Source organism: Amphiura filiformis, chromosome 7 (genome assembly GCF_039555335.1).
Source record: "Amphiura filiformis chromosome 7, Afil_fr2py, whole genome shotgun sequence".
NCBI classification, from domain to species: domain Eukaryota; kingdom Metazoa; phylum Echinodermata; class Ophiuroidea; order Amphilepidida; family Amphiuridae; genus Amphiura; species Amphiura filiformis.
Genome location: NC_092634.1, coordinates 62,894,108 through 62,909,493, shown reverse-complemented (window position 1 = coordinate 62,909,493; position 15,386 = coordinate 62,894,108). Strand labels below are relative to the sequence as shown.

Below are 15,386 nucleotides of genomic sequence, written 5' to 3'. Positions count from 1 at the left end.
TAAAATTAAAATTAACCTTTTGTTTTTTATTTTCCTTTAGGCCAATCAAAGACAACAACCAGTTGATTGCCCGGATTTTTCCAAAAAAGGAGGAGGAGGAGGAGGAGGGTCTTTTTGAAATTTGGACAGATTTATTACCAATATGTTATCTTTTCAAAAATAATACAATAAAACTTATGCCTGAAATAAGGATTAAAACATTTCAGAATCCCTAAAAAAGGAAGCAAGTGGGGATGACCAGGAAAGTTGAGATCTCAACTTTCCTAGTTGAGATCTCAACTTTCCTAGTTGAGATCTCAACTTTCCTAGTGGATATCTAGTTTATTGTAGATCGATAAACATTCATGTTACCTCGGACATGTCATGCGTGTAATTAACAACAATATGATAAATAATAAAAACCCAAACATTATCGTCATTATAAAAGAAATTCCCTCATATCATTATCAATCAATTTTTGCTTCCCTGCTGAGTTGGACATGTGATATAGGCAATTCCCATGAAAGAATACCATTGTTGCCAAAGCAGCGATTTGGTAGCCCAATTGGGTGACTTTTGAAGATTTCCCTAGACTTTTAAACCTATAGAAACTATTGGTTAAGAAAAAAATGGGTAACTTTTTGAGATTGGCCTGTCGACGTTTGGTAGATTCCTGTCCGATGGAAAACAACGGTTTAGAGACAATTTTGGTGACTTTTGCTGACATTTTTTTGGCAACCCTAGACTTCAGCCTCATCCAAAGTGCGCTTTTGTTTCGCTTCATGTTACACCATTTTAATCCTATTGATAATGCAATGAAATATTAATGATTGTTAGTCTTGCTAGATAATTTGATATTTTTGTACTATTGTTGTGATTATTTATAGCTTACAAATTGCCTGCAACTTCTTTTACAAGTTATAAATACCCCATTCTACTAAAAAAGTTTTTATTACCTACATTAGCTACCGATATGCAAGTAGTTGTGCAGAAGCGAGCGGCAATATTTTTGTTTGTCTTGACGGAAAAATATAAAAATTATCTCGGTACATTTATCAAGAAAGCAAATAGGATACGAGTCTTATTTGTTGTAGGCAAGATTTACGTATTTGTCGACCATAAGGACTACTTGACATGACTGTTAACTCTCTTCACGCAGGTGTCGACTGCAGACGACAAAAAAAAAAAAATTTTAAAAATTCAAAAATTTCAGAAATTTAAATTTTCATGACCATATATGGAATCAGCATGAAAAATGCATTAAAATGAGTACAAACAAGCCTATTATTGGTTCAGTAGTCCATAAGATAGCTCTTGATATTTTGAGAAAATATTTTAAAACTTCAACTTTTTCCACTGAAGCGCATGGCTAGCACGGAGAGCATTAAGGAGTGTGTGAAATGCAGTAGGCAGTGTAACACCTGTGAGAGCAAACTTATCTGCAGACAATCGTGCCTTATCATTCCAGGGTTGGCACTCCGAGAAGACGCATTTAGAACTGACGAACAGAACCATAATTTCCTTAGATGTGGGTGTTTATCACTACTGGTTCATCTTCAAAAGTGACAGGATTTGGATATTAGAACGGAAACAACCATTTCCTACATTTGCTCTTAATTATCACTATTCGTTGCCATGGAGATTATGTCAATATCTGTATCTTCATAAAAATGACACTGACGGAATTTTAAAGTTGAACACAGATGCTATAGTCTGTGTTTTAAAATAGGAATAGAAACCACAACTTTCTAACATTTGTGATTGATTTCGTTTCCATTTTTCCAGATTTTGTCAGTATGCATCTTCAAAGTTGACACCAGGATTTTGAGATATATGGAAGTCGCAACTTCCTCACATTTGTACCTGATTATCGCCTTTTCGGTTTGCATGAGATTATGTTAATATTATCTGCATTATATCTTCAACAGTGACACTGGAGGGATTTTGGAATATATATATATACGGAAACCACCACTTCCTAATATATTTGTGCCTGATTATCACCTTTCGTTTCCATGGAGATTGACAATAACAGACTCTTCAAAAGTGACATCTTGACCGAGCAATTTGCTTAATTAAGATGGACAGGTTGTTGAATGGGATGAGTTACCAGATCTTATTTTGGGAGCTTCAATCTTGTTTAATAATCGGCAAAGTGCTATGACTGCTATCTGCGGTTATTGTCTCATGTGCCATTGTCCATATGCATTGTCATGATTGTAATGCTTCAGTGCTGCAGTGAACTTTCACTGCTGACCAACACTGCTAGAAATAGTGGAAGATTTTGATTATGCGTATTGCTCATGATGTGATGTTACACTGTGAACCAACAATACGGATCATGTACTGCTACATGTTTATAGTTTGTAATGCTATCCCAACTGGCAACTGCAATGTAATCCGCTGATAAACCAAACTTCCAGACTGTCTATTTTCACTAAGCATTTAGCTTTGACCTCAACTGGTACATGTATATTATCTATGTTACACTTCCTGTGGTGAACATCCTATTCCGATTCCAGCTGCGGGAACTATAAGGAAATAATTACACATTGATGTATGCATAGATGGAACTGCACTGACATTATTATGGCATCACATTCTGAGCGATGTCCACCAGGGTATTTGTGTACTGGAACAAAGTCATCATTGGAGGCATCTCCTGTGAGGAGTCTCTCTCCTTCAATGGTTCTCCTTTCAGAAAAGGGATCATCTGATGAGAATAATCCACCATTGAATTTGTCTGCCGAGGGAGGCTCGTCATTGGGGACACCCACTGATGGAAGTACAATGACTTGCCTGGAAGAGAGTCCTTCATCCACAGAGGTGTTTTCATCGGCAGAATGGTGGCAATCACCTACTGAAAGCAGTTTGTCAAAGACTTGCACTCCAGAAAGGCCTTCATCGTTGAATTTGTTCACAGATGGGCTTGAGTGGTGGCAATCATCTACTGAAAGGAGTTCTCCAATGACTTTGATTAGAGAAGAGCGTTCTTCTTCGGAGTCAAAAGGAAGTTCAACAAAGGTTTTGAAGGAAGTTTCATGGATAGGATCATCTACTGAAAGACTTGATCCAATGGCTGAGCCTTCAGAGGACCTGTCATTGTTAGGATCGTCTGCTCAAAGTAGTCCACTAACGACTTTGTCTGGAAAGGATCTTCCATCACTGGGATCATCCTCTGACAAGAATCTTTCAACAACATCACCTGCAGAAGAATATTCATCAGTTGGGCTGATTTCTGAAAAGCGCCCCCTGTTGGCTCTCCTGAGAAAGCGTCGATCAATAGCATCATTGAATGAAATAAATCCGCCTAAAGGTGTTCATACTGAAAGACGCAGATCATTAGGATCACCATCGGAATCGGGTTCCTTCTTCTTTACAAAGAGACGGACATCGCTGGCATCACCAACTGCAATAGGGCCAACAATGGCATCGCTACCGGAGGTAGACCCTCCAAATGCCTCAGGTGAAATTAATGTACCAGCATCATCACCTACAGATGAGCATTCAGTGGTTTCATCCTTAGAAAAGAACCCTGCACATAAATTGTCTGCTGAAACCCATCCATCTGAGCCGCCACATACTGGAATAGGCGCACCATCTGGTGGAAGTCGTAAAGGACCAAGATACGGGAAACATCATCAGAGGAGATGGTCATTCTCTGACAAATCCTCTTTCATGCAGGCTGGACAGCAAGGATGGTTTTGGATCCATGAGCGTATCGGAAAATTGTATCCGTCACACCAGGCTACACGGGAGCCACAGGTAGGTCAAGAAGTACTCATTGATAAATACATACTAAGATTGACTACATGTAGGAGTACCGGTTACCAGTTTTCAGGGAAAGTAGGTGGTAGCTGAAGTTTTTTGATGTGAAGGATGAAGTATTTAGTGAGTAAAAAGATTCTTGGTTTTGACAAGCAAAATACAAAAATGTCCATAAATACATGGTTTTGCACCCAGGATCTGTGTTGGGATGCTTGCAAGTTAGGCAAGCTTTTGCAGGATTTTATGTTTGTTTGTTAGCTTGTTTCTTCTGATATCCTTTGCAATGGGAAACTTGGCATAAATATACATAGTTACACTTCACCAAGCTCGTATAATGAGTCAAACAACCAGTGTTAACATACTAGGATTTATCAACCATATGCCCCAATATTGTAGGTTGCCTACTAAAGATGAAACAAATAATTTGCTCTCTGAGGCGTTTAGTTCCAGAAACAAGAAATTATATCTTAATTGGCCCATGTTGATTGTTTTTGTCAAAAATTCTACTTGTACTTATATAGGAAAACATTAATTATCAGGCATTTTCAGATGTATTATGTAGTTGTGAGATGTCACATCATTATACCCACTTCCACACACAAAACCAAATTATCAGCATTTCAGGCACTTTAACATGTATCATTGCAAAATAATGAAACATAATCATCATTATAATGTATTGTCTTCTTAAAGACAGTTCTTGTTTACTGTTGGTTGTTTACTGTTGGACTTCAGAAAACTTGAATATCTGGTTTATTCAAAAAATTGTAACTTAAAAAAAAAAAAAATCTCTTCTGTACAGTTTCACTTTCAGAGCATTATTGTTCCAATTCCAAAGGAAGAAACAAGTAAAAGCGGAATCCAGGACCACCATGCAGACATCGCTGCAAAAATATCAATTTATTTTTAACGAGATAAAAATATCAAACCTTTTCAAACTTTTGTTTTCATATGTCTACATGTTATTATAGTCAATTTAAAACCAATAAAAATTCCTTTAAAAGGAATAGGGCGGGCAAATAAAAAATTGTCAAGAGAAATGAAAGACTATGATGAGTAAGTCTTCACAATTAAAAACAGGGAAAATATGACACAACATCGATTTCCAATGGGGAATAACACAAAACGTATAAACAAAGTTAAAGAGTTTTTAACTTTATCGTTTGTTATTCCCCATTGGAGGTTGTGTCATATTTTCCCTGATTTTAATCTTATCTATTGCTTATCTCTGCTGGTCAGTTGGAACAGATTTTCCCTGTTTTAATATTAACCCTTCACATCATAACAGAAGACGTTTTATGTTAACATTTTATATAAAACATTGTTATAAAACTGTTGTAGATAATAGTTATTTAAAACATTTTCGTAATCATACCTAGAGGTTTTTTTTATCATCAGATAGAAATACTTCTGCTCATCTTCTCTGGTGAGACAACAGGGTTATCTTTCCATATCAAAGTTTCAAAATCTGTCATATCAATTTCCTCAATATGTTGTTTTGATACAACGTACGAGGGGAAAACTTTGATTTTACAATATTTCGATATTATTTTTTAACTTTGTAACTTTATTATGATTAACATAACTGTATTTCAAAGCGTCAAACTATATATATCATTATTTTGTCCCAACAAAAATAATCCAGGGAATAAAATATTCATTCATATGTTTATTTATTTTATTCAACCTGGGCCATTTCTACTGGTGCACATGCATTCTAATAATTTGTCTATAATACCTTATACAAGCATTATCAAGCACAATTTGTCACAAGATTTGAAAAGTAAATAGCCTATGTACACACTGAACACAATGTACGAGTACATACAAGCTGTATTTAAGTCCATACAGAAGCTGTCAAAATGATATATATGACCTTCACGATGCTGTTAATTTAGCCCAAAGATTAGGAAAACTAGCAAAACTGGTGAACTGGTACTGTTCAAATAAAAACATCTGCAAATCTTGCTGCAATTTCCAAATAGTATTTCTATTACTTAAATAATTATTTTTGCTATTTCTTTTAATACAAACACATTACTGCCTATGACGACTTTATCGTATTACTTACATATCAAAAGCAAGTAATAATTACAAAACTTGCCGTAAACTATCACCTCTGTGGGTGTTTGGGATATAACCGGCACGAATATTTTCTCAACACTGCGGCATGTGAAAAAGTAGGTCAATAGTCAGAGAATACAGGGCGGGTGCGGCACGCCGCACCCGCCCAATAAAAAAGCAGATTTTCATTCACCAGTCACAACATTACTGCAGACCACATATTTAGTTTCCTTATTCTTTAATAGCAGGCATTTATATTATTCTTCTTCTATAAATAGTAATGTTTTCCAAATTTTTGGATTATCAGTGTGATTTGGATGTTTTAATGGGACTTATGTAAATTATGGAGCCCCATTTCTTCAAATTTACAAAAGCTTTGTGGCTCCATATTGGTTACCAAGTAGGCAATATATATATATATATAGGATTTCTACAGTTACTCTAGGATTTCTACATTTATTTGGCTTTTCAAAGGAAGCCGTAAATATAAAAGGCTTTTTTATTATTATGTGTGTTAATGGCTAGATATTAGATACTGCAATATATTTGGACTAGCAGGTTAAAATATATGGAGACACTGTCATATTTTGATAGATAAATATATAGAAGAGTTTCTCTTCATTGGCATATAATCAAACCAAAAAAATCAGACCCTATGTTTGGTGCAACCCCCGGGGGGGGGGCACTCGAATTTTTTTTTTGGTAGGGGTGTGCCACCGCCAGTTTCGAACTTGAGGTCTAAGGAACTGATCGGCAGGTCAAAAAGGGGGGTCTAGGGAACTGATTGGCCGGTAAAAAAGGGGGGGTCTTGGGAACTGATTGACTGGCCAAAAGGGGGTCTTAGGAACTGATCGGCCGCCAAAATCTGAAAAATCTCGGAAACTAAACCCGCAGGCCAAACCAGGGATCAATTTTGTTGCGTTTTGGCCACAGATTTTTGAAGGAATCGATTTCACTTTGAATTGTGCATTAAATTATTAATCAGGAAAATCATTAATGCAAAATAGGTCTGTTTTGGCCCATTACGATGGAAACCTCAACAAAGCAAAACAGCATTCAAATCAAAATTACTAGACCCTGTAGACCTACAATCTATGCTATTAGCCTACTGATAATTATAGCAGCATTACAAAAGCCCACCATAAAAACAAACCCACAAGAATTATTTTTTTTCAGTGCCGAATAGAAAAACATTTAGACTACATTGAACTGTCATGCTTTATACCATGAGATGATTGAGTGAAGTGTGCAGAATTTGACAGCCATTCCACTCCCGATTTTACTAGACCAGTAGATCGTAAATTACCTTTTAATTCATTGTTTATGGAGAGCTGCAAGGATGTGTACATAATTATTAAGGTACTTTTCCTCATATTTGGCAATTTTATTCCAAAAAGAGATCTCAAAATCATTTATTTCTAGCTAAATGTTCACCAGCTGGACTCGCGAGCGGCATTGCTGCAATGTTTATTTATTATCAGTCAACCAGTGTTGCCACTACTAAAGGAGCCCAAAATCCCACCCAAAGTTCACCTTATTCCTTACAATGTGTTTCAATGGGGAAGAAATTAATGGAAAATTCCCTTTGAAGTTTTTTTTTTCGGAAAGGTAGCTGTTGGGTCTGCTTTTGGGCTTGAAATAGTAGGACAGAAAACACGTCTCTCAAGATGCCGATGAGAGCGGAAATCGATGATCTGAGGGTCTATGGCACGGCTAGAAAAATTTTGGGGCTTCAGAGCGGGCAAACAATGAATTCAGAGGGTCTAAGGAACGGCCAGTGGCTCTGAAAAAGGGGGGTCGTCGCGGCACATACCCGTATAGCTGGGAAATGTGAGTGCCCCCCCCGGGGTGCAACCCCCCCCCCATGTTTGGTGTTATAATATGTAGCCCTATAAACAGGCATTTTTGCCCCTCATGGACATTAGAAAAATGAATTAAAAATGAACAGTTTTACTTATAATCCTAGGAACATTTTTCCCACCCATTTTGAAAGACCATTAAGATATTTTGCTTCTATAGCCCTCATTCCGCAATGCAAAAATTTGCAGTTGCAGATTAGTGATTCGCAGACTTGTAACAAGTCATGACTCGAGACTCGACTTTTCCAAAATGAAATGACTCAACTCGGATTTTCAAATTTTCCCCATAGAGATTGATTGTACAGTGACTCAAGTCATTTGACTCGACTTGACTTGAGATATTGCAAGAAATGACTCAACTCTCCCATGAAATGACAGATTGTACAGTGACTCAAGTCATTTGACTTGACTCGAGATATTGCAAGAAATGACTCGACTCGACCATGAAATGACTTGACTCGTTACAATGACTGATTCACTAAATCACTGATTCGGAAACTTTAGGAAATTACATCAGGATTTCAACCTCACAAAATAATTAGAGCAGTTTCTTGATAAAAAGGAAATAGCTTCCAAGGCTGTCTACAAATATGATTATTTTCATAATATCATTGCAAAATATTGATAATAATAGATAAGAAATTAATCTTTCACATAATTGGTGTCATTGTGACAATTTTACAAATCTAAATGTGTCTGATATGTCGTTATCCAGACAATCCAAGGTTTGATTTATATTGTCTTTAAAGCAATATTGTGCGATTTGCATTAAACAATAGATATTTTTCTTTAGATATGTCCTCTTTTAATGTCAGGCTGGATAAATGAGACAATATAGGGAAAATCATGATGTATCCCAGCGCCTGTATCATCGCACTGTGTGTATTAGTGCGTCGAGAAGTGTAGGTGTCATGGGGGACCCAGTCAGAACTCAGTTTCCCCCGGTTAAAACCCAAAATTACGAACATTTTCCACTTTTTGCTGCAATTTTGTGCAAAATTTGTTGATTTTGCCTCCTTTGAAATCACTTTCCCCCAATGCCTCCCCTCCCCCCCTGAAAAAAATTCCTGGCCCACCTGGTTATGTCACTACACTGTGAAGTGTTTTGGAGGGGAGGGGGCAAGACAACTTTCAAGGGGGATTGGAGTGGAAATTTGACAAAAATGGGCTTAAAAAGATAAAAATAGACCTAAAAATCTTAAATATCAGGGTGACCAGCAGGGGTGTGTGTGTGTAGGGGGAGGGGGTGCGCTGCTGCCACCCTTGTCTAGGTTTATGCCACTGTACATGTGACATAGTCATAGTGACCTACATCACACATTGTAATCTTGAACCTAGTCATCAAACAATCCTTTGAAAATCTAAGAATGGTGTGAAGTCAGTTAGTCAAGTAGGTAGGTCATGAATGTTTGAATGTCTCCTTGGCGATTGCCTACTGCTCAAACATGCCAACAAAAGCAATCCAATCGGCAGAGAAGAGCATCTTACATTCCCACAATGCATTTCGTCCGTTTCTGTGTACACTGATCTGCTGTCTAGTGTGACATTATGGGTCGATAGTGACAAAAAGTACCTCAAATGAACAGAGCACATGTAGATCGTACAAATGATGTTAATTTCTTGATTATCGACACAATGTTTAACCAGTCTATCCTCAAAATGAAAACAAAAGGGCACCTGCACAAAATAGGATTGTCATTGGCTGTTATGAGGGATGCATAATGTTGCAAAGGATTCTGGGAAGGGTGAGATAGCTTCTCCATCAAATCGTACAGTAAATCAGTTGAATAGGCTGTGTGTTAGCCAGCTATTGTCAAGCTAACATACTGTGGTTTACTAATCACACAATGGATTAATAATGCTAATATAAACACAAATACTGGTATTCTTTAGTTTTATGGATCACCTCTTGTAAGGTCAATTATCGTTACTCGGAAAAGGATTTCAGAAGTTTGCGCTCTTTTGAGTTTCACCTATGATGTCATTATTAATTAATTAAACAGCGTTAATTTTAAAATAGTGTTATTGATATTACACCATCATTATAGGGTGGAACACTTTATATGTGCAAACATTCCAAAATTTTGAATTTGTATGATGCTGGCACGTACTGCGAATTATCCAAGTCCAGCAGTAACACATTCCATGCACTTTGGCACACATAAATATTATTGTTCCAGTTACCAAAGAACAATGAGCTTACAGAAGTGTAAACTTCCTGAGCCTATTTATTTAAACCAGTATAAATTTTTCCATGTTTCAGATAATAGCCATTAAAATTTAGATGTGTTGGCTTGGAAAGAATATACATGTACTGTGCAAAGTACATCAAATCTTATATTGGAATCTATTCTGGTTTTTCGAAACTTAGTGTCACTTCAGGAAGTCCATTGGTGAAGTTTTAAAAGTTCAGTTAAACTAGGATGAGCTACTTAAATTAAGAAAGGTCCGATTTCAGTAGCCCTATCACTTATTTGTTTAGTTCAATGAATCTAGGACGGGATTGCAAGTTTAGAATCACGGGTGCGATTTCAGCTCTACCACTTGTTTAACACTGGAGCAACGACCGTATAATCTTGTAAATGCCTGTGGCTTGAGAAAGATTTTTAATTACACGAGCAATCTCAAGATAAGTGCAACGACATTTACGAAAAGAACAGGGAAAATAATAGAAACTTGCAGCTGGGTTTTGTTGTTGAGTCCGTTCACCCCTAGGTTCATATCTGATATTATACATTAAATTGGTGTTGTAAGGTATTAATAAGTTTTAAGATGGCAAAATGCATCTTAAATAAGGAGCAACTGACATTAAGAACTATTAAAACTTAAATGCTGATTGAAGATTTTTTTTAAAGCAGAATTAACCCAGGACATACATGTATGACACCTGGTTTAAATTTGCAATTTTTTTGACCCATAAGTCTTTTTTTTTTTTCTAAAAGGTGTATATTAATTTTGAAATAAAATTGTTGTGTTTGTTATTATTATTCATAATTTTAAAAATCATTCTATCAAATTTTTGAGATTCTGAAGCAGGGGTGTAGTAAGGTTTAAGAATGTGGGGCAGCTATCAAAATCAGGGGTGGCCAAAAAATGAATATGTGCCAAAATTGGTTTAATATTAAAGCTATTTTAGAAAAAGATGACAAATTTCTAAAAAAAGGTTTCCCACTTGCTACGTCCATATTCTGAAGTAAGTGAACATTTTGAAGTTAGAAGGTAGAGTCTAATCTTGAGGTAGAGGAAATTATAATACAACAGGATTCGAACCGGCAACGTCTGGCTCCACTTTTTTGTTTGTGCCTTGTGGTAAAATAAATTGATACATCTAGCAGTTGGGTCCAACGATATGGATAATTTATTTAGAGAACTCAAATTAATTGGATACAAATTCAAAAAAGAAAGAAAGAAAAAAAACCCCTCTCATGGTCAATTTCAATGGATTCAGTATCCTCGTGACCAGTGCGTAAAATCGAATTGTTAGGAATTACTTGTAAGAAAGTGGCTTTATTCGGCTTGTCAAACATTCCATTTAACCATTTCACACTCTGAAGAAAGCATCAAAGGATTTGCATTCATCGGGTTTGTAATTTGTGGGCATGCGAGAGTTACCAGCAAGTGACTCACAAGCTCACTGCCAAGTTTCAATGTCCTTTCATGCACTGATTAGCTTCATTAACATAACAAAGCCCCTCTTATTAATGCATCTAAAACTTCCCTGTTGTGATAACATGGAATAACCCTATTGTACTAACTATTCCCAGAGTGTTTCTAGATGTTGATGCTTCACTGTCATCATTTTGGATTAAATTTCATAATTAATTTGTATTAATTGCTGCACATATGAATAAATGATTATAAGGACTGCTCTGCTATTTGTGTTTAATATTAGAATGCATGCCTGTGCATAAAATCGTGAAAAGTTTCGGTAGATTTATCAGAAATAATTTTTCAAGTTTAGAGAAACCAACAAAAAGTTTTGCCCCAGGGCAATTCCAATTCACACATGTGAGAGGGGTAGTAAGCATACATAATAATAATATTGTGAGGGGGCTTTGAGTGTGTCGTTAGCGTGATGCTTCGAAGCGCAGATTTACAACCAGATTTACACATGGACTTCAGTGTGCGCCACAGAATTATATTGATCTCGTACTAGCACAGCAACCTTTTTGGATTTCTGGATTTATATGTGGACAATACCCACTGGATCATTTAGCCTGTTGAATAACCATAGTAGAAGGAACTCTGGAAGCTTTTCACTCCATAACTTCCTGTGCTATATTTAGACCAAACCAGGGACCAACAGCCTTAAGGATATAATTACACTACTCAAGTTCAGGACCATTTGTTACTAATTGGAGGAGGATTCTGCAATCAAGGCACAGATGCCTTTATTACCAATGCACAACTGATTTATGTTGCCTTCTGCCAGAACAGTGGATCGTTAGCTGAATGTTAGCATGTGATTTTAACGAGGGGATCTATAAATGATTAATTAAATGTCATTTTGGGGTGATTCGATGAAGCAACAGCAGCCCTGGAGTCTGGTCCGTTCTCTTGTACAGCCAATAGGTGTCGGATATGCCGGGTATGGTGTTTTGTACAGAAAATCATCCAAAATGGGGGACAGTCCCACTGTCAAGGTTGGTAACAAATAATTGTCTGCTTTTACTTTAAGATGAAAACCCCAGGAGAGGGGTGCTCAGTTCAAAGGACCATACGGGGATGTGCCGCCCTGGTGTGCCGCAAGCGTGGGTCTGATTTTCTTCTTGCAAAATATCTTGCAAACAGGGGTTTCTGATCAGGTTGTTTCGCTCCTACTGCTGGGCTTTAAATCAGGGTTGGCGATTTTTTTGATTTAAAAAAAAAAAAATCAAAAAAATCGATTTATTTGATTTAAATCGGATTTTTTGATTTAAATCAATTTTTTTGATTTTTTTAATTCCAAGAACTGCTATACGGCTATACCCCATGATAAAGTCAAAAGAGACCAGTGGAATACTAGACATATGCACAATCCTATCATGTATTTACAAAAAGTCAAAACGCATTTTCAGATGTGAAAATTTCACAGAAAAAATTTGGTAAAATCATGGGAAAAAACCTGTTGAATTCTGCACCTTGAAAATGATTTTTTTAGCAATAGATAAAATGACATCATAGCGGTATTTAATTGTACCCAAAAGGTGTAGAAGCATTACAAATGAAGTAAAACAGTCAATTCAAGGAAGAAATTAACTTAAATTTATCAAAAATGATAAAAATTGAACAAGTTGATTTAAATCAGTGATTTAAAAAAAAAATCATTTGATTTAAATCACGATTTAAATCGTGATTTAAATCAATTGATTTAAATCGCGCCAACCCTGCAAGTTTAAATGCAGTGTAACGATTACTCATGTATAGTGGGGGAGGCAAAAGACCAGAAAACATTTTCCATGAATGCTTCTGCTAACTACACGTAGTACTATCTTCCTGTGTCACCCACCAAATATTCAGCCAATCTGTTTCTACTGAGAATGTTGCCACATATTCGCCACTATATTATAATTAACCACCTCAAAAAGTGGTTGATGCACTCACATCATCTTTCATTCATCTTCACACAATCTGTTTCTACTTGATCTGTTTCTACATGTATCTTCATGTTTCTTCTGCATCACTCTGCATTAACTCAGATTCACCTGCAACTGCTTGCTAAGTAGAAACACTCAATATTTCTTGTAAATAAATTATAGAGAAACAAAAAATTTATTAACTTTCCAGGTTTTATACTGTACATTAATTTACGTAATTGTCAAACTAAGGTGTGTGTGACCCTGGCCATCTTGAGGAGTAAAAAAAAGCCTAGTTATTTAGAAATGTATTACATATTTTTTAAAGGAGGCGATATTCCCAGTCAAAGTTGGAATATTATTTCACTTCATCTGTTGTTTATGTGTGAAATTGTAAAAGAGCATAGACTTGTGTACAGGTGTGACATTATTTTGTTTGTTGAGTTAAATTTAGCAATTTACAGAACTTAAAAGTTGTGTAAATTGCTAAACGAACTATAATAAAAATAGCGCTAGTCCTGAAAACTGTACTGTAATTATCACCAGACAGGGGTGTATGGATTTCAACTGGAATAGCCCATATTTACATGGATGAGCCAATAGTGAGATACAAACATATAGGCCTAATTATCACCAGACAGGGGTGTATGGATTTCAACTGGAATAGCCCATATTTACATGGATGAGCCAATAGTGAGATACAAACATATAGGCCTAATTATCACCAGACAGGGGTGTATGGATTTCAACTGGAATAGCCCATATTTACATGGATGAGCCAATAGTGAGATACAAACATATAGGCCTAATTACCACCAGACTGTTCTGTTTACTTCCTGAATGGTTTTCACACCTATATATTTAATAGTCCTTTATCTCCTGTTTCAAATTTTTACTCTTGATCTTTGACCTGAGACAATATAAAATAATCATTGCCAATGTTGGGATGCAAGTTTTTAATATGAAGAAGTAAATGAGAGAAATGAAAAAAATATGTGGCTGTATGTCATAAGGCGATATTTCTGGAAGGCCTACATTTAGGTCTCCAATGAAAAAAGTTTGTAATGCCCTTTCGAAAATTGTGTCATGTTTATTTTTTTCATATTTGAATTTTCAAAATTAATATTTAGTAGAAAATGTACAAAATATTTTGACTGTATGTATTTGTTCCGCACAACTCTGCAAAAACAAGCCTGGCAAAATCAGTGTTTACCATCATATTTTGTGGCGAACGTACAAAGCTTTTTTATTTTTAGGCCTTATTGTAGATTTGAAATTGGCACTAATATATGGTACATGTATGATCATGTATTGTAGAACCTTTTCATATTCACTAATTTATCGTAGAGGTTTAAATAATGTTATCTTAATTTTTTCCCTTTCAAGAAAAGGTTATGAAGCTAAGAAATTAGTCCAGATTATATTATAGAATATGTGCAGTTTGACAATACCTGATTTGAAAAATATATTTCATAGTAAAATATGATTTCAATCAAATTGATTGAAACACCTATCACTGCCTATTAGCATTAACCCTAACGCCCTAAGGGCTTTTTGGCGACAGGAAGGGAAAGAAGGAAAGAATAAAGAGAGAAAAGAAGGAAAGAAGTTGTTTGCTCTGGGTGGGATTCGAACCGAGACCCCTCGCATGCCAAGCACTCGGTCGGCGACACTTTGCCACGGGTCTTGGGCTTCGCTGGCCAGCTTAAACTGCGTGCCTATATATCACTTAGGGCGATTGCGTCATCACACCACGTGGGATGCATGCACTAACAGCATATATATCGAGTAGTATTTTGTAGTATTCAGGCGGGTTAGGGTTAAGCAATACAATTTTTATTTCAATGATTCCTCTTTCTGTTTAGAATATTTCCGGTTGTTTTCTAACAGTATCAGTGTATCTAGATGTCAATGAACCGGATGAGATACAGAACAAAACATCGCTAATTAAAGATTTGTTGTGCTTTCTATCAGCTTAAATTTTATTGACAATAAATTGCACTACCCAAAAACAATTGTTTCAAGTATTGCCCGCATCTAAGATATTCTTGGGGGGTGTTATAATAGGGGCGCAAATTTTGTTTCTTGCCCCGGGCGCTGTCAACCCTAGTTACGCCACTGCAAATATCAGTGATTTATTTTCCCTACCTCACAGTGGAAG

General features: G+C 36.2%; 1 protein-coding gene across 1 annotated transcript in view; it reads left to right on the top strand.

Annotated features, from left to right (window-relative positions):
• Positions 1-2,413: 2,413 nt before the first annotated feature.
• The window catches only part of LOC140157449 (uncharacterized), a 112,689-nt gene continuing 99,716 nt past the window's right edge, over positions 2,414-15,386 (top strand). Inside the window, 1 exon segment of the mRNA XM_072180652.1 lies at positions 2,414-3,744. Coding sequence (XP_072036753.1) covers positions 2,569-3,744 — 1,176 coding nt within the window. The 5' untranslated portion in view covers positions 2,414-2,568.